This window comes from Balaenoptera musculus, chromosome 3 (assembly GCF_009873245.2).
Source record: "Balaenoptera musculus isolate JJ_BM4_2016_0621 chromosome 3, mBalMus1.pri.v3, whole genome shotgun sequence".
Lineage (NCBI taxonomy): Eukaryota > Metazoa > Chordata > Mammalia > Artiodactyla > Balaenopteridae > Balaenoptera > Balaenoptera musculus.
In genome coordinates, this window is record NC_045787.1 from 102143791 (window position 1) to 102170543 (window position 26753).

At 44.3% G+C, this 26753-nt stretch overlaps 1 protein-coding gene across 9 annotated transcripts in view; it reads right to left on the reverse strand.

The window, feature by feature from the left end:
- The window catches only part of ZNF608 (zinc finger protein 608), a 104437-nt gene that overhangs the window by 3076 nt on the left and 74608 nt on the right, over positions 1-26753 (reverse strand). For all 9 annotated transcript variants that reach the window (XR_005019443.1, XM_036848623.1, XM_036848618.1 and 6 more), the window contains 5 exons: positions 7789-7876; positions 4816-7270; positions 2709-3126; positions 1956-2128; positions 437-590 (listed from right to left, as the gene is read on the reverse strand). Coding sequence is in view for 8 of the 9 variants with exons in the window: in XM_036848623.1 (XP_036704518.1) it covers positions 437-590; positions 1956-2128; positions 2709-3126; positions 4816-7270; positions 7789-7876 (3288 nt within the window). In the remaining variant the exon portion in view is untranslated. The remainder of the gene's footprint in view (positions 1-436; positions 591-1955; positions 2129-2708; positions 3127-4815; positions 7271-7788; positions 7877-26753) is intronic.

Below are 26753 nucleotides of genomic sequence, written 5' to 3' on the forward strand. Positions count from 1 at the left end.
TAAAAAATGTTGAGCTTGATTACATGACTCCCATTACTTCCATGGGAAAAAGAGCAATTTCAAGGCCTGCAGAGATCAGGGCAAGTCATTTCACCAAAGCCTCCCACCAACCCTCCCTGTCTTCCACAATTTCCCCGCAGCAGCTATCTGATCTTCTGATTGTTATATTCAGTGCTCCAGACACTGGCCACCACCGATAACATCAACAAGTGACAATTATTAAGTGGTAGCCATTTCACTTCTCAACAGAACACAGAGATGTGGGAATAGCCTTAGTTGCGTCCCAAGGAAATACCAGGAAAGAAGTGTTAAAAACCCTCCCCAGAGTTAATTAACTCAAAGCTCAACCTTTTCATTTGAAGACAAGAAAGGCAGTTGTGGCAACTGTTTTCCAAAGCAGGATGAACAGAGGCACAAGTAAGACAGAGCTGCTGACCTTGGAAAGGGTCGTATTGCCCAGGGATGAGTGGGTACCCCATGCCCACATGGGTGTGGTGGTGTGTATGCAGGTGCCGCTGGCCGAAGGGGGAGTGGCGGTCCCTCTCCTTCTCCGCTTCCCGCTCCCGCTCAGCTGAAGCCTTTTCCACAGGCTGCAACAGAAAAGAGAGAGATTCCCCCCTTTATCCTCTGAACAACAATTAGGAGCGTAGGAAACCACCTTGCTCCCTTTGGCAATAGGTGCTAACGATTAAAAAGTAAATACACAGACACTTAAAATTCTTTATTAATGGAAGATCATTTCAAAAGACATGCATTAGTTTCAACTGGAATTGAGCCAACACTAGAGTACTGCTGTGCGCCAAAGCAACATCAATGTTTTCCTCAAATGACTGAAATAAGAGGACCTCTCTAATCTCACTCATAATTGCAGGTTTAGAATCGACCCAATTTCTTCCTAGAAACAACTTGCACATAGGGATCAGGAGAAGAAGGCGTTGTAGAGATTTCTTTAAGGTCAAGTTTTCTGATTACTCTTCTATATTAATTACAATTTGTGAGGGGAATATATCTCACAATTTTAAGCCTATCTTTATATTTGCCTCCGTTGAGAACATACAACCTAATATTATATGTTAATATCAAGCAAAGCAAATCACTGCCCTACACCTCCGGAAGTATTCCAAAATCTCTCAATCTTTGAACACTCAAGAGAAGCTCCAGTTCTCCCAAATCATACTTTGGTTAAGGATCGTGGGTTTCCGAGACATTTTTACCCACTAGAACTTAACCACCCTTTCGCTAAAGTCCTTTTTCTTACTTGAAAAAAATCTTCACACTAGAAGGAGTACTCTTAGGAAAAGAGTCATTTATCATCTTTCCCGGTTTCTTTACAGAGTCTCAGGTAGACACACTCAGACGCACATTACGGTGCCCATATTTTAATTTATTCCGAACTTCTCTTTTCTAGGCAAGAACTACCACATCCTTTGTATTTTCTCTCTTCCCAACAGTCTCTAGGACTAGCAATTGCACTTTTCTGGGGGAGGTGGGTGCGTGGGAGTGGAGCCGTCTTTCACAAAGACACACGTCTGAATCACTTCCGCGGAGTTACAGGGGCGTGTGGAGGAGTCAAGGTCAAAGCAGAACAGAGACAGCCATCACTCCTTAGCCAAGTGACTCGCTCTGGCACACGAGTGCAACACAAATATTTCACGCCCAAAGTTGGTTCCTATGAATTTAAATGTCCGGCTAACAAGCATCCTCCTGGGTAAGCAAGGTATAGATTTGCCAACAGAAAAGACTGCTGCTACCTTACACGCTTTAACAATCTTTTCCCCCATGTATGAAAGCATCTTATTTTTGAACATGCCATTCTTTCCATATTAGACTAAAACAGCACCCTGAAATCACAGCTGGGTTCCAAAACCATTTATATTTCAAGACTGTTCTCTAGCTTGTCTGCTTTTCTCCCCCTGAAACATAGTACTTGTAAGTGATGACAAAAGGAGGCATACAGCGGGAGACTTGCTGCGGTACTGGCTGGCGTGCTGGTGGAGCAAATCCAGTGCTTTCGATTCAGTGGTTGTTTTCGTGGTGATGCTAGGGCTGGTATTGACTTTCTCTGCCTCTTCTCTCCCTGACATCTTCCCGTAAACAGGGTAATGAAATCCTGGCGAGAGATAGGCCCCTGCAGATACACAACAAATGCCACATCAAGTTACAGACGACATCTTAAAAAAAAAAAAAAACATTTGGATGACACGAATTTGGGACAAGAGTCGGAGATCTTAAAGTAGGGAATATTGCATTAAGAATGGGCTACGTCATCGTTAAACTGTATCTAGGTTCTCCGATTCTCTTTTCCCAGTTAATTCATCCCGATGATCAGAGGTTTCTAAAAAGAACTGAGCTTCCAGCCATTTCATATGTTTATGTGTCCGTTTAACTCCAAGGAATAGTAACTGTTACGATTAAGACAGTAAGTGCTCAGAATATTTTCCTAGGCCATAAAGTATCTGTCAGTCTAATGGCAGCAGCAGACCATCGGAGCCTATGGAAACTAGAGCTAAGGACTCTTGACATTTCGTCTAAAAAAAGAAAACTCTTCCATTAAATCCGTTTCATCTTTGGGACTTCTTTTAAGTAGCATTAAATACAAGCCAAACAAAGGTCACTCTTGAAGCATCTAATTTATCCTGAGTTTTAAAATAGCTAGTATTTGAACACAGCCTCTTCCCTCCAATACAGTGAGAACCCGTGACACGTACCAGGGTAACTGTGCATTAGGACGGGAGAAACAGCCCGGTATGCAGGGTGGCTGGGGTCATACATCTGCGGGTAAGGGTAAGCATGCAAGTACTGTATGTAGGACTGATGCTGACTCATGGGGGAGGAGACGGCCACTCTGGCTCCCCGAGAGTCCTTCCAGCTCACGGGAGTCTTGCGATCATCATTTTTCAGCTTGCTCTCATCCAAGGATTGAGAATCAGGACGCTTGGCCTCTTTGGGCTCCTCTTTGATGCTCGTTAACGATACAGGAAGGCTGGGCACACCACCCTCTTTGGTGGGGGTTTTCCTGGGACTATCCTCTTTTAATTTCTTTTCTCTATCAAGTTCTTCTGATTTTTGCGGGTCTAGGTATTTGGGTTGGTATACATAATGATGCCATGTCCTTGAATCTGGATCCTGGTTTTGAAAAAAAAAAAAAAAAGACTTGTTTCAAAATTTCAATTTGCAAGAAAAACTCATTCATCACCATGACAGCACGATTACTATTACTTCTAAGTTCACATTTATTTATATGCTCACACTATGCAATGAGCTTTACTGCCTCCTCTTACAGAGGAATAATGTCTGAGGTAGGCATTATTAATAATCCCTTTTACAGAAGACAAAAGCTAAGTTTTTCAAGCTCAAGTAATATCAGGGTCACACTGCTGCTCAGTTTGTGGAGCTGAGCTTCAAAACTCAGCTCCGCTGGAATTCAGAGCTGGGCTGTTAATGTCACTTCTTAACATTAAGTAACATCCTCAGACATGTTTAATCTTACCCTCACTTTCCTTTTAACACCTCACACAGGTAAGAAGAATTAAGAAAACTCAAGCTGATAACAATGTTTTACTTACTGTTTAAGTTAAGTTTTACTACAGTTGAAGTAATTATTATATCAATTTACATCATTTAGAGGGGAAAACTCTTGGTTTCCTAATACATTTTCTTCACCTACTGCAGCTGAGGCTTAATATAACAGGATCACGTCTCATTATGTGCTAACATCTTAATCAAAACAAAATTAAAAATTAACAGGACACACTATGGCTTTTCTACCAGGAAACAAAGGCATCCATAAATCTCCCAAATTGTATAGTTCTAATGCAGCCCTGTGAAGTCACAGCTTGATTCGAGCCTCCAGAAATGGGGAAACTGAGGGTCCTCAAATGGCCTTTGTGACCACCCCCGCGCCCATCCCATTCATGATATAAACCCACTGGGTATCTAGGGTTAAGGCCCAACTCTGGGACAGAAATGAGCATGAAGAAAGGATTCTGTTGCTCTTATTCACCAGGGACCTCTAAGCCCCCCTCCCTCTCAGTGGGGGCTGGGATGCTGGGAAATACCAGAATTAATACTCGTGGGATTGCAGTTGAGTCAGGACGTCTGAATTGTGACAGAAAGTACTGGCACACGTGTGGTTTCATGGTGACCGATTTTCAGGTGTTGGCACATTTAACCTCAGACTGGCTGACCACGGGGGGCTCTGGGATGACTGCCTGAGGCCCATCCGCCCAGACTCCTTGCTCTCCTCACAAGCGAGAAGCACTGAGCTCTGTTTTGAGGCCCTTAATGTAGAGCGTAAAACGGAACTCTAGGCACCTCAAGACACCCCGAGTTTCATTAAAAAGATGAGTGGGAAATGTGAATTTAAGGTCCCCGTCTTAATCTGCCCAGAATATGCCAAAATGAATTTGAAAATGTAAAAGAACAAACTGTTTGAGTGCTCAGACTCAGAATCTCAGAGTTAGAAGAGAACTCAGCCGCTATGGGGTAGAATTCCCTCACTCTGGACTCAGAAGGAAATGAAGGGACCTCATCAGAGTCAGTTAGTTAATGGCAGGGAACATGAGTCTGCAAAGCACATGGCCAAGGTTCTTTTTACGACACAACGTGACAAGGAAACAGTGAGCAATGTACATTTCAGAGGTACACAAGAACTCCCGAGAGAATCATTTAAAATATTTTTCAGGAGAAGAGGAATCCAGCCTAAGGAACCCTTGGGTGGATTTCCTGTGAAGAACTCTTTAACCAGATCAAGCCCAGCCATGTACAAGTCTCAGACTGCTCTCTCCCTGTGGGGACCACGCTCCACAATCTTACTTGTTTAAATCTCGAGGTTGGGTCTACACCTGTCTGCTTCATAGAGTCCATGACAGATTTCATTTCTACAGCCTCCTTAATAAGCTGGTGGTTTTCCATCTGCTTAGCTTTGAAGCTGTCGGCCTGAAGCTGCTGCTGGTGATTGGAGAGAAGCTGTGATTTACCTGTCTCCTCAGATTTATTAGGCACTGACGGCCCTAGTTTAGAATGGTTTTTGTTAGGCTCCGGAGTAGAGGGAGCTTTTGAGATTGTGGCCGATGGCATGTTTTTCTGTTTACTGTCCTCTTTGCCCAGCTCTTTCAAGGGGAGCTCATTTTTCCTTTCACACTCTCCTCTCCCAGTCTGGGCCATTTTCTGCTCTGCCGGCCTCTGGTCCTCATAGTACTTCTCGTACTGTTGTCTATACGCAGGGCTGGTGGCCATCAGAGACTTCTGGTCCATATAGAGCCCGTAGGCGTACTGGCCATAATACAGTGACTGAGCCAGGGCCGGGTGTCTCTGCGTGATCACCGATTGGTGCTGAGGCTGTAAGGATGCAGAATTATGGTCCACTTTCTTGGCCTCGAGCTGCTCTGCCTTGTCTTTCTTCTCCGCATCTTCCTCAGACTCCTTCTTGATCTTCATTCCCTGCGTGCTCCCGCCGTTCCCAGCTAAAGGGGCACCGACCTGCCCAGGGTGCATGTAACTCGGAGAATAATAAGGATCGTAGCCATGGTAATAGGGAGAGTGGGACTCTTTCATCTGAGATGATTGTGCTGTCGTTGAAGAATGCCCTTTTACGACACCGTCCTTACTAGAAAGGATATCTGACGGGGAACTGGCCTTTGACCTCACGCCCTCCGACCTGCTGTCAGAACCGCCGTCATCGGCAGCATCAGAGATGTCCGAGTAGGCAGGGCTGCTCGTCTTGGCCGCGGAACTCTCGGCCCCGTTCTGGGTCAGCACGTGCAGCGGGGCCACGGGCGCCTGCCCGTTCACCAAAGCGCTGCACTCCATCCTCGAGGCGCTCCCGATGGAAGGGCTGGGAGCGTTGTCGGTGAAAGTGTAAACCTTATCGGCCTCGGCTTTGATACTGGCCATCCGACTCTCTTGCGACTCGGACAGTCCGTTCGCCAGCCCTTCATTCTTGTTGAGATGGTCCTTTAAAAAATGCCCGGATACATCTCTGCCAGCCCCCTTGGCGTCCTCTAGTTTGCCCAGCTTCGCGTCCGTTTTCGGGCTCCCCGTCTCTTTCCCTTCTTTGTCCTTCAGCTTCCGCTTCTCTTTTTTCTTTTTGTCTTTGAGCGACACGAGAGCTGGGTTCACGGTGACGGGCTCCCCCATGATCGTGGGCTTTGGCTGAATGGGCTTTAACGGAGGACTCTTTGGTGTGGCCTGGACCGCCGTGGTCGTGAGGGAGGGCAGTCCGGGTATGGTCCCCGTGGTGGTGCCCGTAAAGGCTGCAGTGGGAATAGCGATTAGCTGTGGCGGCGTTGGGGCCGGAGCGGGGGCAATGGGCCGGGCACTTTTAAGCTTAGAGAGATTTTTGTCCATTTTGCAACTGTTGGCTTTTTTGCCCTTTTCTTTCTCTCCCAAAGTTTTCTTGTCGATTAAGCCTTCTGCTTCCAGTTTGGGCATCTCGGCAGCCAAACTGCCGTCTGCTGCCGAGCAGCTGTCTACGGTGGCCGTCATGTTGGAGATGACGGGAAGGTTGTTGAGGTCGTTGTTGAGGCCCTTCTTTTTGCCAGAATTCTTCCCAGGCTTCGATCCGATAACAGAGCCCGGGCCATTGCTCATCAGCTCTCTCTTCCCCTTGGGGGTTCCGGGGGGGTTCCCCAAGCCAGGGGACACTGGCGCCTTCACCTGCTCGTAAGTCGATACACTTGTGCTTGGCTCGCCGCATTCCAGCGCCACGTTGCTCAAGGCCTCCTCGCAGTCCGAGATCTTGCCCTCGCTGTCCGGTTCGAACTCCAGCTTGTTCTCTGGGTCTAAGTGGGCATGAGCCTGGTGGTACCTGAGGCCGTTGATGTGCTTGTACTTTTTGTTGCAGTTTGGGTGCGGACAATCAATCAACACTGGAGAAGAGCAGCCCTGGTCCAAAAAAGTCGTCTCTGGTTTCCCCTGAGGGGTGGTGGGAGTGCTTCTCGAATTTGTGCGGACACGCTTCCCGGGCTTATTGTCCTCGGAGCTGGAGTTCAGGTCTAGCTCCATCGGAGGCTTGTTTTTCCTTTTGTTGGTGGAGGAGGGGCTGGCTTTGATGTCCTCGGCGGCACAATTCGGGGGTGTCCTTCGCCCGCTGGCATTGAGGCTGCCCCGCCTCCCTTTCCCATTGGCCCCCCCTCTGTTCTTGTTCTGCAGCCCTCTGGACTCTGTGAAGCTGGCCTCCGAGCCCGGGGCGGCTGCGGTAGACCTCGCTCTTTTCCCCCGGCCCCGGCCCCCTCTCATCTCCAGGTCGCTGGTCGGTGACTCGCAGAACCTAGGGAAGCAAGTAACAGATGTCAAAACGAGCATCCCCAAAGGAGCCAAGTGAAATCACAAGGCGCGCAATGCAGCTAAAGAGCAGGCAACACCCCAGCAGCTTGAGGGCTGGGCCCAGATAAAGAAAAGTCACCCGATTCTTCCACTGACAATTTCAACACCTGCAAAAGAACAGGCTACCGATGGCTTAACGTTCTTCCTCAGAAAACCAGCTCGGGTAGCTAAGTTTCCAATCCAGTTCAAATTCCCATATTAAGAAAAAGAAAACAAAGGAGAAAGAGAAGGGGCAGGAAGTAGCAATCTCCCTACAAAAAAGCAACCCAGCATCCGCATTTTACCGTATTCAATCCTGAATTGCCTATTGCTCTTTTGCCTGGTTTCAATTACAAACTGACTTTTATGCATTATTAATCTCTCTCTGTAGTCTCCTTGCAAAGAGAGGATGGGGGAAGGAGAGGGGAAGGAGAGGAAGGAGGAGAGAAAAACAGAGCCTGAAGTCAAAGGCTCCATGCCTACCTGGGAGGGGCCCAGTCGTGCTTGGTGCAGTCCAATAAGGTCCCTACGTACGTTTTGTTCCTCCACGTGACATTGACCACTAGGACACCTGCAGGAGTGGGGAACGAAGACGGACCAAGGTTAGCACAAATTACCCTATTTCCAGTTCATTTATTATTACTCTTCTTTTTACCAGCAAAGCTCTATTCTCATTTGCTTTCAAAAGCTGTGGTTTGCATTCTTCCTCTTTCTGGTTTCAGTGACCTCAAGCAAAAACCCACAGGAAATCGTGTGTGTGTGTGTGTGTGTGTGTGTGTGTGTGTGTGTTCACGAGCATACACGCGTGGTACAAAAGGGTAAGGGCTACGTGTGAGAGTGTAATCAAGATACTGCTGACAGAAGGAAATGGTTTTTGCCATGTCCTGCTGTAAAACGGCAACACTCACCTCTTAATTTTTCTATTATTACACATAATTGCTTTCGTTTGGCAAGCAGCCAACAAAAACTAAGCCCCAGTTACCAGTGCTCAAACCAGAAGGTGACTGAAAGGGATCGGTTTTGCTTCCAATTCAACAGTATAAAATAACGGTGATTTTTATTTAGGAAAAAAATGATGCGCGTGCACAAAAATAGGTCTAGAGGGGGGTGGAAAGTGGGAGCTTGGAGTTCAGATAGCAGACAATCAGCTATGATTTCTCTTTCCTAATCCTCCCCTCTCTGGCTTTGTGAGACAAGAATCAGCCTTGGTATGGTATCTGTTTCACTGTTTGGTCTTGTTTCATATTAAGGACTCCTAAAATAGCCCTCTTAAGAAAATAAATGTGCACAATAGGTTTGCTCTTGGGGTTATCTTTAGAATCAACTTTAGTAAGCATTTGCCACGGAGGATTAGAAAAAAAAAAAAAAAAAAACAACCTCAAAACCAACACGCTTGTTTCCTGCAAGCCATTCTGCTTTTCCCAACTGCTTTGCAGACAGACAATTTAATTTAGCACTGCATCTGTGAATTACTAAACTTAAGTGCACTTAGTATACCAAATGTCACACGGAAACAAAATATAACATCCTCTTTATTTCTCTAGAGGACAAGTGCCATATTTTTTTTAACTCACTCCTTTAAAGCATACAGTAAAAGGACCTAGATTTTGAGACACACATAAAATATTAGGGTAAAGAAATGAAGTATTTAAGTGTGTCTTAGTTTCTATAAAGCACCACTCCCCCTTCTTTCTTGGAAACACCAAGGGGCAATACTCAGTCTATTTCTAGCTGGTTTACTCACTTGCTCACTGCCGTTTTGAATTCTGCAGCAAATCTGTACTGAACTCCTTTGTGGTAAGGGACACCTCACAAGGTAAGACTTATTTCCTTGGGAATGTCTTTAACAGCAGGTAAAATATTTGCATCGTTGTGACTCAAATAGTGGGGAAGAAAGGATTTCTTTCAAAAGGCCCAAAAAGAGATTTAAGAATTGTTTCCCATATGGTCTGTGTTACTATTACTTAGGTGACAGCTGAACTTACTCACTATATCAATGGGGGGGGGGGGGGGGTTGGGGGGGAGTTAGCACGAAGCAAAGCAAGCATTTCCTCAAATCACAGTTGACTCCATTCTAACTCCTTCAGGGAAAAAAAAAAAAAAAATTAAAGCCATTGAGTATAAAAATTCTTATTGAGATGAGAATCGATGGTAATTAGGCATTTGGTCAAAATGTGCACAAGACGGAACAATTGGAGGAAAGGATTCTTTATGAGCACATCCCTTCAGGAAAAGGGAGGGGGTGGGAGACAAGGCGAAGGGGAAGACGAGCTGGTTTTCTCATCATCTGCTCTCTGGGGCAGTGTGTGTGGTGTCAAAGACCTTTGCAGCTGCTTAAAATTCTTTAGCATGTCAGCTATATTTACAGTGCAGGAATCTATCTGTACTGCCAGAAGGGTACTGCATTTTAGCTTTAGACCCAATAGGCTGAAACACTGCGTTCCAGAGTCCCTGATGTAGCACAAATGTATAATTAAAATTGCTTGAAAGGAAACATGAAAGAAACAACAAACCCTCCATTCTTACAGTAATAAAATTAAAAACAGGAAAAGTCTGCACAGACACTTAACATTTGTCTGCAGTGAAAGGCTTTTGTTATTGCTTTTCCCCAAAGGGTTTCGCGTTTCCAGCAAATGATGGCCGCGGATTGGCCGACGCCTGCTGGGAACGCCGGCGTCTGATTGGCTGAGCCGAGGGCGGCCGTCCGGACCAGCGAGGCAGCAGCCCGGGATAAAGGAGCATCGCCAGGGGAAGAGGCGGCCGCGGTGGCGGGCTGGCCACGAGGCGAGGGCGCGCTCCCTGAGCCGGGGCTCTCTTGGGGACAAGAGGGCTGCCCAGCTCCGTAAATCAACGCGGGCTGATCCGTGTGTTGAAAGGCTACTGTCCGCGTGACCGTGCTGGCTTTCCCAGCATGACCCACACTGCGCAGCTCCACGCACACACATCACGCCAGCCCGCTCACAACCCTCAGCATCAAATTCCTGGTCTCGGAACAGGACAAAGGGAAACGTGGGGGCCAGAGAGAAGGACGGGACCCCAACACACAGTTAATCGTTGGTTAGATGGGGTTATCGGGTGAAGCTGTCGCATGGGAGAAACACAAGTTGCAACTTCCACGCTGCAAAACTATTCCCATCGCCTGACACTTATTTCTTGAAGCCACACTCTTATCTAAGTACAAGTGACAGTATTATAATCATTATCATTCTTAAAAAAAAAAAAAGTATTTTCAACTTCAAAGGGCCTCAGTAAGTCAGCCTAATTTTCCTAGAATCCCTCTATCTTAAAAAATGTTCAAAATAAATGCTCTACTCCCTGGAAGATTTTGAACAGCTTCTTAATTAAATACGTGTGCTTGGTCTATTTTTCTTTATATGCACAATCCACTTCACAATGTCACGTAATATTTATGTCTGCCTAGAATTCACGTGCAAATACACGCACGCACATGTTTACGCAGCCAAATCTGCTCTGTATTGGAATGAAGGCTTAAGGAATGCTTCTCATATAAACTACAAAGTGTACTGTTTCTTTGTCAGGAAGTCTATGTTTAGACAACATCGTATTGTGAGGGGCCAAGTACAAAGGTAATGTTTAGTTCTAAAAGATATAAAAGGCTTATCATTTTGAAGTCACAGCATCTTGAACACTTTGTAACCCATGGCCATATAAAGCAGACTATACTTTTTTTTTTTTCTTTTTTTTTTTCAGACTATACTTTTTAAAGGCGTAAATGCCCAACATGAACATGAGTCCTTCAGAAGTCCAAATTCGAATTTTATAAACCTGGGCATGGTTATTTTTCTCACTTATCATATATAAACTAAAAACAAATGTACATTTATTCCAAAAAGAGTTACTATTTCTCTTACTACACATTTATTCCTTCAAACATGTGGCCAATTTGCAAGGTGCTGGGGACACTCTGTACAAGTCCTTTTCATCTTTATCTTCTCAGGTATCCCACCAGATTTATTATCTTCCCTTCCCACCCACAGACTGGGCATCGTCTTTCTCAGAATGTTAATAATGCCTGCCCTGTAACACTTTATATTTGAAAAATATCTTAAGATTATTACCAATAAAGTAAAAATAAAGCTGAAGAGAGCAACGGATGGTTTGGGTGTGCTTCCCACACAGGGTTTTCTTCTTTGTATTAAGGGTATGTCTTAGATACTGGTACACAATCTAAGCTGCTGCCGCCACAAAGCATATTACCTACAGGACACTTAGTAAGAAGGTGCTCTGTGTTCTATAACCTGAGCCCTTTCCTTACCTCTATAAACGCCAAAAGAGCCCTGAGATCCCATAAGGATTCCACATTCACAGTGTTCTATTATCTCCTCTTGTCAATACTTCGCAGTTAAGTGTTCCCAGAGAGATGGTCAGGCCCATTAAGCATTTATTGTGCATCTACAGGGTATACAACCCTAGGAACCTATTTGGTGCTACAGAATCAACCATGTTTTTTGCCTGTAACTCCATACAAACTCTATACTTTTAAGGGTCTGCAAACTTGTAGCCGGACATAGGGATACCCTGTATTCCAGAAGTGGAAGTACGGTTTGCATATTACCCATACTAGAGAGTAGGCCCCTTAATCCATCTGATTAAACTAGACCCAGGATGTGACTTTCATAGTAACCGCCCTGCCCACAGTCCCTGCTCAGAGGGTAGTCTCAGGTGACTAGGCTCCTAGACCACTTATCCTAACCCTGGCCTCCTCTGACTGTTCCAGTGATGGGCAACTGAAGCAGAGGTAACTAAACAAGGACGTGCTTTGGGAATCTGAGCTAGTGGTATAGAAGGGAAAGTTGATAGTAAGAGTAGAAACCTGTAGGTCACAAGCTACTGAAGGGAGAGAGGACCGTGATGGAGACAAGGATATAATAGCTATGAGACAGAGGCCAGTGGGTAGCGCAAGGCCCTCATATTTGCGTGTCCCTTTTCCCTCCTGCTTCATCGCTGACGGGGTGGAGGTGGGGGGGGGGGAGGGCGGTGTCTCACCAGGACCCAGGACCGTCCTGATATTTTCCAGTCATCTTGTTAAAAAGTTGTTCCTGGTTCTGAACTACAATCTGTCTTTGAACACCTAGGTCCTGGCTGTGCCTTCTGATAACCTACAGACAGTCCACTTGACAGCCTTTCACCGACGCAAGGACAATGACCATATCGATATTCCCTTTGCCTCCAGTTGCCCTCTTTTCTTCCCCTCCAGCATAAACAAGTTTCTTCAACCATTCTTGACATCACACCTTTAATTGCCCTGGGAAAAAAAACCTTTAAAGATGGACTTGACCAAATCCCCAAGGAAAGTTCAGGTTCCTAATGAATTAGGACCAAGCAGAGACCAAGTCTAACGGTCTCTCTTCCATGAATCCTCTCCAGACACACAGACCATGCATACCACCAGAAAGCGGCCACTCCCTCCTGAGTCCCCACTACGCTCCATCCAAGTCCTCTCCCCAGTGGATGCTCCCCAGAATCCGCGGTTTCCCTCTGATCCACAGCTAGACACTTTCTCAGCCTCCGCCCTACCGGTTACACGCGCTCCTGTCCCTCAGTTCTATGAAAGGCAAGTGAACTGATAAGTGCCACTGCCAGGCTTGGCCCAGAACAATCTCCTGTGCATGTGCCTCAGATCTCTCCACCTTCCTGGCTCGCTGGCATGGAGACTACAGCAACCCGGAAGGCCACAGAAGATGGCACAGCCTCCTTCAGCTGGGACCCTCTGACCAGGAGAACCCCCATCCAACAGGAAGACCGAATTCACTCCAATAGGTGAGCAGCAAATAAACTCTTACTGTCTGAACACTGCGGAGACCGTCTTAAACTACACGGTCCCTTTAAAACCTTACTCCACTCATATACACAAGAGGCCTGTCTCTTCCAACCCGACTCCACTCCTTGAAGACATGAGCACTGTTGCACCTACCGTACCTGTGGGCACGGTGCCCAGCACACTGAGGGAGTTCATCCGACTCCCAGGGGCTACTAGATGACGACTGAAGAAAATCGAGATGGGAGTGCTACCCAGTGTCTTCTTTTCACGATTACCGTACTTTTCCAATAAGCATCGTCTCCCACTAGCTTCAAGATGATAGGAAATTCTCCGTGGAGAGATTTTGCTTTGAAGATGTTATAAATATGGTTTATGAATTACTGTTTCTGGGATTTGTGAAGATGTTTCCTCAAGAACTGGGCAAATGCCTGATTTCCCAGCGGATCAGCCTAACTCTGTTTATAGTAGAGTTTACAGACTCTTTCAGAGTTTTTAAAGTGCCTCATCCCTGGGACAGAAGTCTTTTGCCAAGCACTGCAAATGCCGAATTTGGAATCCGACATCGTTTCTCGGGCCTCTTATTCACACTGCCACATCTGCATGGCCTGGGTGTGCAGTAAACAGAAACCTCACTCCAATAACACCGAAATGGAACCCATTTATGCCACAATCCTTTTTTTTTTTTTTTTAAGTGTACACATTTCTTTCCATTTTTTTTTTTCTAGTAGAAACATTAGTGACAATAGAAATGCCACAATATGCTATTTCCTGAGCACAGGATAAAGTTCATGTATTTAGGATATCACATTACTCTCTATTTTTATACAATGTGACTATTGTACAAGGTAGGATTTATCACCACTCCTCTGTACTGAACTCCCTCCTTCTAAAATTCTGTTGTGCCCAACACTGGTACTTTTTACAAAGCTGAGTCTTGTCTAGTACACTTGTTCACGTTTCTGGCTTCAGAGCTTCAAACCTTCAGATAGGTCTTTCTCCAAAGGACAAAGTTGAGTTTATAATCATTGGGGGGAATTTTAAATTCACAACTGGGTTGCCAATGAAGTACCTGACAGCCAAAGAACAGAGGGACCTTCCTAGTACCTCTGCTGAGGATGTCTGGAGCACCAGGACCAGGAAAATAAGTGTTGCGACATGACCAGAAAATGCAGTATTTTTTTTTTAAAAAAAGAGCTCTACTGCTGGGCTGAATGTTTAAAGAGTCACTTTAACCACATCCTGTAATCAAACCATCTGGAACACAGTGCTGCGATTAGTCACCCTGAACAGTGGGCTTTATCTGAACAAATAGTGTAGGCAGTGGGGTTGGGAGATAGGGCAGTATTAACAAGGGGAAGTGTAATGAACGCTTTACGCCCTAGTGTGCCGCCACCCCAGTCATAAACCCGAGACGCACTGCTCTGGTGTTAATGTCCTGCTTTATGAAAGCACAGTGAGCTTAAAGATTAAAGGAATGAAGGGCTAAAAATTGCTGGTTTGGATAGATGTTCTCTGTCGGCGGCTGGAAAATGCTGGCACCACGCTGTCTACGTTAATTATAACCTCTCCAATGACAGTTCAGCATTCCTAGTAGGGTTCGGTGTTATTTTCAGGACATTAGGAACAAGGTTCGCTTATGGGAGGACAGTTATGATTCTTTATTTGCCAGAGGTTAATCTGAACACTGAGACATTTCTTTCTGGTTCGTCTAAAGCCTGTCCATAAATAACAAGAAAAAATGTAAGACCTTAATTCAAATAAATGTGTTAAACCAATACCAAAAAGCAATGGCAAAAGGCTGTTCTAATCTACATTTTAAACGATGATATTCTTTCTTACTTGACTGTGCTTATCTCTTTCAAAAGTACATTCGATCATCGGGATAGAATCTACGGAAATCTTAAAACAAAACAAAACAAAAAACCTTAAAGGATTCCCCCCCCCACCCCAATACATCGAATAAGCCCTAGAAAAGGGGGTGGGGAAACCTGGCTAAAGAAACCTTGTTTCCCCATGGGTCTTATGGTTTAATACACAAAAGAACAGAGAGCCACTTCCATCACTGTCACCTCCCCCGCAGCCTTTGTTCTGAGGCCCGAGGAGCTGTATTGATTTGGGAAAATCATTGAGCTTCTTGGAAAACTAGACTCTCGCTTATTCACTGCCATCTATTTCTTTCCTGTGAAGACAGGTGGTCGATATCCAGTTGACTGGTCAGCGCAAAGAAGCTCTCGCTGCTTTTCTTTTCTCACTTCCCTAGAAACGTTATCCTTCCCCTCTTCTAGAAAATACAATGGCCTGTGAAGAAGTCTTGTGGGTAAAAAGGGGGAGCAGGAATAAGGCTCTTTTTGTAAGGCATCACCAGGAACACAGAAATGCTGTCCCACACATCTGCATGGGAGCTTGCACCACATATGTGGATGGTGACAGTATTTTCACTGACCGAGCAGTGAATTACACAAGTTTCAGCCTTCATGAAAACTTTGATAGCCCAAGATATAATTTTTTTAAAAATCAAAACAGATCACTGGAGCTCAAATAATATTCACTAAGAGATGCTTTACTTCTTTTAAATAATCAATACTTATGTTTTAGCAAGTTTCATAGTTCACAGGTGTCATTATAGACATTTGGGGGTCTAGCCAGGCTGCGTCCAAAGCCCCCTCTCACCCCCCCCCCCCACCCCTGTGCTCCCAAGAAGATGCTTTTCATATTGTGATCCATCAGGGCTCAGCCAGAACACAACAGGTAAAAGATAAAAGATGAAGGAGGGAGAGAGAGAGAGAAGAGACAGAACAGAAAAAACAGTCTCTGAGACAGACATTTGGAGCAATTTAAATGCATTAACTGAAAAGGTACCTGTGCGGAGTATATGTACACACGTACACATTTGTACAAAGAGGTTTCATTTCTTGTCTTTGAAAGTCTCAGTAAGGTATCCTTGAGGCTTGATAAGCGACAGCACCACTCTGGTTTCCAGGGCAAAGTTCTAAACTTGAATTTTCTCCTGCTCCTTTGCAGGCAGGCATTAGTTTATGTGAAATCAGATGCACTTAGATGAATGATTTCTAGCGCTGGCAGGTTTCTCGGGCCCTCTCCTTTTTGGAGGCACAACTTCCTCATTAGAGTAGGAGAATGATTTCTCATCCCCCCGCCCCCTTCTCTTTCTCCCTGGGAAGACGAGGGTTCAATGCCAACAGTAACAGAATGGACTCCCCTGCCCCAATCCAGTCTCACAAGCTTCAGTTATTAGCTCGTTGGGAGATCATTTTCTCTTCCTTTAAATAAAAGCATTCCAAAGTTTGGGAAAGGTATTTGATAAGTATTTATTGAAGTAGCCCTGCAATGAGCCATGATAACGATATGGTTGTTATTTTATTACCTCCTAACACATCGTTCCTTTAACAGGGTTATTTTAGGAGACAGCTAGGGGCCCTGGGCAGACAGCACACAGCCAGCATGCCCCAGGAGGAGAGGGAAACAGCCTCTATACACTCCCACTTGCAGCTTCGCGGGCCACTGAAGATAAGCAACTGAAAGAATGCAGGCCTTTCAAATCATCAGGCCCAGTCGTTTCCTGCACTTAATATTAATTACAGGATCTTTTCAGCTAACAACTTCTGCATCCAGGATCTCCACAATGCTGTTTCTGCAACTTGAAAAACAGGTAAATAGAACAGCAAAACCGGGCCACAAATAAACTATCCTGAAGGCAGAACCTTCCCTTCTACACCACTGCCCCTAAAAGAGAGTATTCTTAGGGCTAAACGGAGGAAGAAAGGCGCAGGAAGCCATGAATTTGAAAGGTCATTTAACAGATACCTGCCCTGTCCCTATTTCCTGCTGCAGGCTGCAGTCTGTTTCATGCCCAATGCTCCCGCATGGCAGGACCAGGGGAGGAAGGAGCAAGAGAGGAGGCAAAGTAATCACTGAGATGAATGAAACTGAAATATGCAAAGGAAATAAAATCTAAGACTGAAAACCCTCACACACTTGGGAAAGGGGGTTGGCTCGGGAAAGGGTTATGAAGGCATCAGTTCTCCCAATACCTCTCATCACCTGTCTTCCTCACAGACCTCTTGTAGATAAATCTCGGTGGGTGATTAGCAGTTTCAGATTTAAATGCTAGTGAATTGCTTGTCAGAATCTGCGTTAACACAACTAGAGATTTTAGGACTGCATTTTAAAGTAATTTCTTACCATCCCCAGTCCTTGAGATACAAGGAGACAGTGGGAACCAATTGACAATTATGCTCATATCAAAAAGCTGCTACTGATGCATGTATCTCCCTGGGACTGAAGAGCCAGGCTTCATATAAATTATGATGCTTTATTTAAAGCCAGAGCGCTTATTTGCTTTTGTGCCAGCTCTGGGCCCTTTTCATCTGCAGCTCTACTGGGCCCAGGAGAGCACACATTCCTACAGCTCTGCTGGCCACCAGCTGTGTCCCCGTAAATCATAAAACCTCTGAACAAGCCATTCTTTACAAAGGCCAACAGCATTTACTGGAAATGATCACTCTGCTATTATTCCACTTGCTGAAATTTAAAATAGCAATTTACAACAGCAGCTGAAAAACAAGGAACTGCCTCTCTCAATCGTGTGTGTGTGTGTGTGTGTGTGTGTGTGTGTGTGTACACGTCAACAGGAAGGCTCTGATGTATCTGACACACAAAGGGGTGTATTTTGTGTGTCCCCTAAGACTCATCATCTTTGCACATCTAAAAAGGAAACGAGGAACGTGGATGTCAGAGAAGCCGGAGTCAGCCTCGCAATGCAAGGCAATGGGATAAGTGAGGTTTCTGTCACTGGGGACCCTCCCTGTTCTCACCTGGAGGTGGCCATGGCCAGCAGGCAGCATGGGAGGTAATTCACACCCTCTGGTAAGTGAAGCCACATAATTATGGCTCAGGTTCAGAATGTAATAGAAAAAAAATAATAAACTGAAGGATTAAGTCTAATCAAGCTCAGTCTGCAGTCAATTTTACTTCAAGGACTGGACAAGGGAAGAAGAAAGACTCGGAGTGACTGGGGATGGAACGGACCAGCCTAAACGCCTAGAGAGATGGCTCTGGAGACAGACCCACCAGGCTCAAAGCCCAGTTCGTAGCTGCTTCATCCTGAACTACACCTCTCAGAGCCTCAGTTTCCCCATCTACAGAGTAGGAATAATATGACTATCAAAGAAGGTGTAATTTGTGGAAAGCAATTAACGGGATACTGACACAAAATAGTCACTCAGCAAATGAACTCTGGCTTCCTCGCCTCTGGACTCTTCCTGTATCTGAGGTCCACCCACTGAAGAATGGAGGGAGATGCCAACGTACTAAGGATCCCCCACGGGGAAATACAGCCAGCAGCAAGCAAGGCCTCCTGCGTTGCTTCCAGCGGAAGCAACCTCAGATATGGGCATCTGTACTAATTATCCTTTATTCCTGGTGACCCCGCTTATTGAACATGTGGTGTATCTATCTATCACTGAGAATTTTAGGGGCTGCAAATTCCAATACTAAGGACTTTTATTATTTGATAAACAACAAGGTCCTACTGTAGAGCACAGAGAAGTATATTCAATATCCTATGATAAATCACAATGGAAAAGAATATTTAAAAAAGAATGTATATATAGATGTAAACCAAATCACTTCGCTGTATAGCAGAAATTAACACAACACTGTAAATCAGCTATACTTCAATGTTTTAAAAAAGAACTTTTATTACTTCTATACCTACCACCAGTTTCAACCAATAAAAAGTCACCCTTCCTACCACATCCACTGTCTAAAGCAAACATTTCCTCATTTCAGCACTCAATAGTAAAGCCACTGAGAAATGCAGTTCTAAATCCCTGAAGCCTCCTCTCTGAACTTGGGGTAAGGAAACCTCACATCAAGATTTCAGGAACAGCGAACCGAACACCCGACATCTGTCTAAATTACCAAAAAGCAAATTTCAAGGTCCCCAATACCTCGACAACAGAAACGAGCCGAGACGGGGGGGATGAAGATAGAGCTTAAATGCAAACTCATCTTTCCGACCCCAGTTGAGCAGACCAGTTTTCATGACAATGGTCAGAGGCTGCCTTCCCACCCTCCCCCATCCCACATTCCAAAGTTCTTATCTTTCAGGGAAGAAAACAGCCCCACAGAGTTACAAGTATTTCAATAACGTGCTTAGAGACCAGCTCTTTTCTGTAAACAAGCCTAATGAAGCGTGACTAACGGTGCTCTCTCCCAGAGCAGAGCGCAGGGAAAAGGGCCTTTGTTAGCACTTACTGGAGCAAGTCATCGTTTTGCTGGAGCAGAACAAAACTTAGCTGGTTATTGATTGACCAGCCTCGCTCGGTGCCACTGCTTGGCTGTCTGCTTCTATATACCGCGTGTATAAATACATGTGTTTACGTGGACCCAGAGGTGCTCTCTACACACTCCCGCATACACAGTCACACGCAGCCATCTCGGCTAACTTTGGGTGACATTTCTCTGCAAACCAAGATGAAGGATTCAAGGCATCTAACTGAAACCTAATTCCTCTCTGATACCTGTATCTCTTCTAGCCCTTGATATTACCTAACGTTTCTCTCCATGCTGTCAGTACCACCGACCTCAATTCCAGAGCCTGTAAACCGACACTCCCCAAGGACATTTCATTAGTTTCCAAAGTCATATGATTACATCCTAGGGGTGATTGGCTTTTGCTTTTTAATAAATTCCAAACTGCCAGTGCTTCCTTCCCCAATTCACCTACTGGTTCTGAAATTTAGCTCCACATGATAAATGCTAAATAAATATCCCATGACGACTTGAATTCTCTTCTTCGATTAAAGTTTGCCTTAAATGGTATTAATACACGCAACAATGATGTTAGCAGGAATATTTGAAGTTGACCTGGACTTCTTTTTTGGACCGACAAGAATTCGAGTCAAAACTTGCTTTCCTTGCAACTCTGAGCACAAATTTCCATATAAATTATTGACTGCACTTTGGCCTCATCTGAAACATTAGCCCCGCAGGCTGATAAGTTCTGACCCCAGATGGCACATCAAGCCTCTGAGAAGAGGCTGGACCGTTGGAGCTTTGCACTGGGGACTATGGCGTGAGAGCCAATCCATCAAACGCTCTGACAGCTTTTACAGCCTCTGAGCATTAGGCCCAGGTCAACCTCCAAGACTTCCATTGTTCACATGATTCTCTTCTTCTAAGGTCTGATGAAGTTAGGGTTAAGTCCAAGGCTTCAGCAAGAGAGCAAGGCTATTGTTAGTAACTCAGTCTTTATCGACTCTGACCTGCAGGGCAGCCAGCTTGAAGTCTTTTCCAGAAAGTAATGCACTGTTAATTGCTGCTCATCGTCAGGGTGTGTTTTATACGCCTCTTTCCAGGGAAAGAAGACCTGACTCAACATTTCAGCGTCCTTCCAGCTTGCCTTGTAATTCTTCCAAGAGTGAACACACACACACACACACACACACACACACACACACACACACGACCAAAATCTGATCTGTACCCACCACAGACCCTGAATCGCTAATTCTAATACCAACACAAACACGGAATGTTTGGTGGGACAATGCTACCACTTGGCAGTTGGCATATGGGACATTAAGTATTTTTTTTCATGACAAATATCTGTGGGGATTAGCACCCAGGGCAGGAAAATGCTTGATAGAGAAATGAGGTAGAAACATATTATTTCCTTCTGATGTCCTTTGCTTAAAATAACTAAAGACCTTTTTCAGCTGAAACGGGGAAGTTAGATTTGTGAGCAGCTAACAACAGACTGGATGGCCTCAGGGTGAGGGTACAAAATTCCACTCAGGTTTCCTTTGAGGAATGTAGCACTCTAAAGGGGTTGCAGAATTAGTGGTCCAAAGGCTTTCTCATTTTCTTTGAAAGAAAAACCAGGCAGACCATGTGTTTCTTATCCAAACGGGCCTCCCAGTGGAGGGGGAGGGGGAGGGAGAGGGGAGGGGAGGGGAGGGGAGGGGAGGGGAGGGGAGGGGAGGGGAGGGGAGGGGAGGGGAGGGGAGGGGAGGGGAGGGGAGGGGGAGGGAGAGGTGGGAGCCTGGGAAAGGGCAAGCACTTAAGGGACCAGGACGGTCCCTTAAGTGCAGTGGGTGCCCAGACCAGGCATGCCACACAGCAAAGTCCCCCCAAACCTGCTGAAACTGCTGACCAACAGCCTTGGTGCCAAGGAGAAAATCACATGTTGACATTGTAGAAATCACATTCCTTGGATACAGAAAAACAGAAAATCCAAATGGCTTGGTGTTTCACTTAGCTTTTGATTTAGAGGTTTTGGGTCACAAAATCCTATAACATTTAGCCACGAGATAGATTACGCTATTTTATTTAGTATATACTGGTATATGAATTGGTACACAGAAATTAGTGCATGTTTTTCCAAGCGAGTGAACAGAAAACCATTTTTCATTGTGTGTCTGATAGTACACTGACTCCAAGGTATGTGAATGTTAATACTAGATTTGATAAGCTTTCCCAAGAGGTGATAGTTAAGAGAACAAAATCTCTTGGTGCCACAGGTTACATTTTCTGGTGCCATTCAGTTCAACTCAACTTTAATATTAAAGAAAATTAGAATTTTCTAACTCAACCGAGAATACAATCGTCAAAGCACATTAAACTCGTAAGTATCATGGGCTACCAGGGCCAAAAATTTTTTTTTTTGTAAAGTACTCAAGACAAAACTGCACGTGTAGCCTGTTCTTACATAAAAGGTCTTCCTTGGGTAGTCCTATGTCTCACCACCCAAAAATAAGCTAGGAAAAGATTCAGAGAAAAATCAACTAAAATATTCAAGTAGCTGCTATATATAAAAACAGACTATAAAGTGTAAGTCTTGAGTCAATAAGACTAAAGCTGCAAGGGGGCCAAATTGATTACTAAAATGTTTAAGCCTCTAGACACAATGAACTCGAGATTTGCTACTGAATCTTGGTATAGTTGAATTTGGAGTCTCTTCTGAAGCTTCAAAGATGGCAATCCAAAACTAATAAAAGCAGCATTATTTTACACAACAGGCAGTTAACATTTGTGTTACTGTCCCCAGGGCGTAAAGACAGAAAATAAATATAAGAACGTTGATTGAGTGCTTTACTACGTGTAGGTCACAAGAAGAAGTGCTTTTACACAGATTACCTCATTTATTTCTCAGTGCTTACATGCCAGGTTCTTTTATTATTACTATTTTACTGGTGAGCAAATTAACAATAAGAAAGCTTAACTGACTGACTTGCCCCCAGTCAGAGACTTGAACACAGGCGGGCGTGGCATCTGTACCATGCTCCTAAATGCATTGTACAAGTTTACATAAACATTAAGTTTATCAACAACACGATTTCATGAAGAAACTACGCATGCATGGACGGGAACCCACAAGGTTACAGCCATGTACGTGCTGATGGGTGGTGAGATTGGAGGTCTGTACATGCGTCTCGTCCCAGCTCCACGTGAGACACCACATTGGAAGCTTGAAATGAACCATGGTGAGAATATATACCACAGAAAACAGCAAACACTACACATCAGGGCTCCCCTCCTCCCAGCTCCCAACTCCCACCCCCGAGCCAGTGGTTAACTATCTACCAGCATACCAATGCTTAAAACCCTTAATTTGTTGAACTACTCTTCTCTCCTATAACGTGCAGAGAAAACAGTGGTCTGGGAAAAGCACAGAATCTGGAAACGCTTCTCTATTCAACTTATGTTTAACTGCTTAGAAGGTATTATCCATAGCATAAAACCAAGGGATGATTCTAGAATTCACTATAGACTACAGTTCTAACTTCTTAGGATTTTAGTTGTTGTTTCAAAGGTGTCACAATTCACACCCGCAGACTTCTGCTTCTGTTTAAGCGTTCACGTCTCATCAGTCATCAAGTCATGCCTATTTTGACTCCTAACTCACTCCCGACTGCATCCCCTCCCCTCTTCATCCATACCACTGGCCAGTCAGGCCTTGGTTTACCTTTCCACTCACCACTGCCTCTCCCCTGCCTCACACCTCAAAGTGCCTTTAAACTTCCCTGGCACACAACAGGTCACTTCATGCTTTGCTCCTACCTTTTGCCTGGAGAACCTGGACCTGCCTTAATCTTTGGAATCTGAGTTCAGGTGCCTGAACTAGGAGGCCCTGAGGCTGCCTGACTGCATCCGTGGATATTTCTATCACAGAACTTACCGTAACGTTCAGGATGCCCGATTTTTACCTGCCAACCTCTCAGACTAAGCACCATCTCTTTCAAAGTGCCTGGCAAAGAGCAGGTACTCAGTAAGTGGGTTTTTCTTTTAAGGCAAGTGAAACATTAAAATGAGTAAAAGCATAAAAGAACCCTCCTACACTGTTGGTGGGAATGCAAGTTGGTGCAGCCACTGTGGAAAACAGTATGGAGGTTCCTCAGAAAACTAAAAATAGAATTACCATACGATCCAGCAATCCCACGCCTGGGCATATATCCAGACAAAATTCTAATTCAAAAAGATACATGCACCCCTATGTTGACAGCAGCACTATTCACAATAGCCAAGACATGAAAACAACCTAAATGTCCATCGACAGATGAATGGATAAAGAAGATGTGGTATATATACAATGGAATACTATTCATAAAAGAGAATGAAATAACGTCACTTGCAGCAACATGGATGCAACTAGAGATTATTATACTAAGTGAAGTAAGTCAGAAACAGAAAGACAAATAAATACCACATGATATCACTTATATATAGAATCTAAAATATGACACAAATGAACCTATCTACGAAACAGAAACAGACTCACAGACATAGAGAACAGACTTGTGGTTGCCAAGGGGGAGAGGGTTTGGGGAAGGATGGAGTGGGAGGTTGCAGTTAGCAGATGTAAGCTATTATATATAGAATGGATAAACAACAAGGTCCTACTGTATAGCACAGGGAAGTATATTCAATATGCTATGATAAACCACAATGAAAAAGAATATTTAAAAAAGAATGTATATATATAACAATCACTTTGCTGTACAGCAGAAATTAACACAACACTGAAAATCACCTATACTTCAATAAAAAAATGAATAAAGGCATAAAGGAACCCCTGTATTATAATTATATACACAAATTAAAATATAAAAGCAAAAACCGTGAAGCTGAGCATTATTCATCACCCGATTCTGATATTTCCTAAGTGAAGGAGCCCATCTCGGTTGATTCTTTCCATTTTCAAAGTAACTTGATGATAATATAGATGTAAACAATTTGGCTTTATTTACCTTCTATTTTTTATTAGAAATTTTTGTGAACTAAGTATAAGTACCCTTGTAAGTTAAAGAAACCAGGAACCTTCCTCTGGGATTTCAAGAGCCATCCACTTTTATTGAACTATTACAAAAGCAACTGATGAGGTACATTTGTTGCTCACACGATGCAGACGTACACAGACCGTAACCCACCCAGCCCTGGCAGATCTGGACCGCTGGCCTCTCCCCTTGCTCCTTCCAATTTAACGAACAGTCAGATCCAACAAATCTCCTCCCAATACCCTGCCACTGGTTCTTCTCCCAGACTCTGGGCCCCAAAGAGAGATTTGTCATTGCTTAAATAAATTTTACAGATGTAATAGAGGTAATAAAGAAAACAGAGCTTTTATAAAACAAAGTTGACAGAGCAGAAAACTCTCTCTCCATAATGGGACGTACACTGGTGCGTCCGAGGCGGCTTGTGTGTACCAAAGGGAAATAGACAATGAAGCTTAGGAAGCATGAAATGACAGCCTCCTTTGCCTTTCAGGGAACGTAAATTTTATTTGCTGAATGTAAATCTTAAAGCCATGGTTTTCAATCTGCACGTGTGATCACCAGAAATTGATTTCAAGGAGATAATACAATTATTTAACTTACTGCTCAGCAGTGCAAATCCCGGGTTACACATTCATGATCATTACTAGCAAAAGACTCAGGTGATGTTCTGAGTGATGTTTTCCAGGTGTGATCCTTGTTGGCACAGATGAGGTCACCTGCCCTTTGGTTAGGGTTATTGGAAGTGGGACAGGCACCACTTGTCCTCAACAAGTGGCCTGTGACTTCTAATACGGACTTTCTTGGTGCCAACTGAAATGCAGAATGATGATTTTCTTTCCCGGTGTGCTTTTGGTTATCTCATGTTCTCCCAATAATACAAATAGCTTCTTTAAAAATGTCACATCTTGGGACCTCCCTCGTGGCGCAATTTAAGACTCCGCACTCCCAATGCAGGGGACCTGGGTTGGATCCCTAGGCCAGGAACTAGATCCCACATGCATGCCACAACTAAAAGTTCGCATGCCACAACTAAAAGTTCGCATGCCACAACTAAAAGTTCGCATGCCACAACTGAGGAGCCAGCGAGCCGCAACTAAGGAGGCTGCCTGCTGCAACTAAGACCCAATGCAACCAAATAAACAAATATTCAAATTAAAAAAAAAAAAAGTCACATCTTTAGGCTATTAGGAATCATGTGCCTGGCTTCTCCAACCACTTCCATATTCTTGCCTTCACAATACAGTAAAGGCACTTCCCCCGCCCCCAGAAGACTGGTAACTCATTTTGACTAGTCTCTTCACAACTCAAATGATCAAAACACAAATTGGGTTTGCTGTGTGTGTTTTAATCTGCTCATCAAATTACAGTATTTAATGTTTCATTCTAGCTAATTAAAGTAGCCTAATTTTATGTGAAGGCATATTTTTAAATATAAGTCTGCTAAATATATGTAAATCATGGTGTGCAGGCAAATATTCTACAAAATAGAACTAAAAAAAAAAAAAAATTTTTTTTTAAATTGCTATTCTAAAGTAAAATGGCCACAACAGCCACAATAGAAATGCCAGTCATCGACACATGAGTTAATACAGTCAAGGTAGATGCAGAGGGTATCCTGGGGAGAGAGGATGATAGACATGTAAACTCTCATTTACTTAATGTATTCAATTAGCAATTCAACTGAGAGTAAAAAGTGAATTGCCTGATCCCTGAGTGCATGAGTTATTTAAGATCAATCCTTCAAGATCACTTCTACTTAGGGTGCGTTCATGATCCCAGATGAAAGAAACTAAAAAAAGAAATTTACTGACGTGGGTTTGTGGGCAATAAATATTTACCCATGAAGCACCGTTCCCAATGACACTGCTTCCACACCTCTTCCTGTAGTTTACATTCCACATGACCCACAGGAAAGCTGTCTCTGACAAGCAGTCAAAATGGCCTCCTGGGGACGAGTGTTCGTCCACTGCGGATCCCGAGATGCACACGTTCCCTGATCACCGCATCTCCCTCCTCTCACGGTCACCCGTGTTGGAAGGTCTTGCTGTCAAGACACCTGCTAGCCTGATGCGGCTGTCAGAAAGGACACACTGCCAACATTAACACTGCTCTTGGCAACTGTAAGAGAGCCTACAAGTCCAAGGGTCTTCCTGTCTTCTAGATGGAATCTCACATTTCAGAGAACATGCTGGCAGACGACTGAAGAACACTCCTGTCTTTGCCTAGAACAAATATTACAATGTTGGGGAGTAGACTTTTGTGTGTCTGTTAATTTAACAAGTGCATTTCATACTGAATATGTTTCAGGCACCATTCAAAATGTCTTACGGATATTTACTCATTTAATCCTCCTAACAACCCAATGTGTG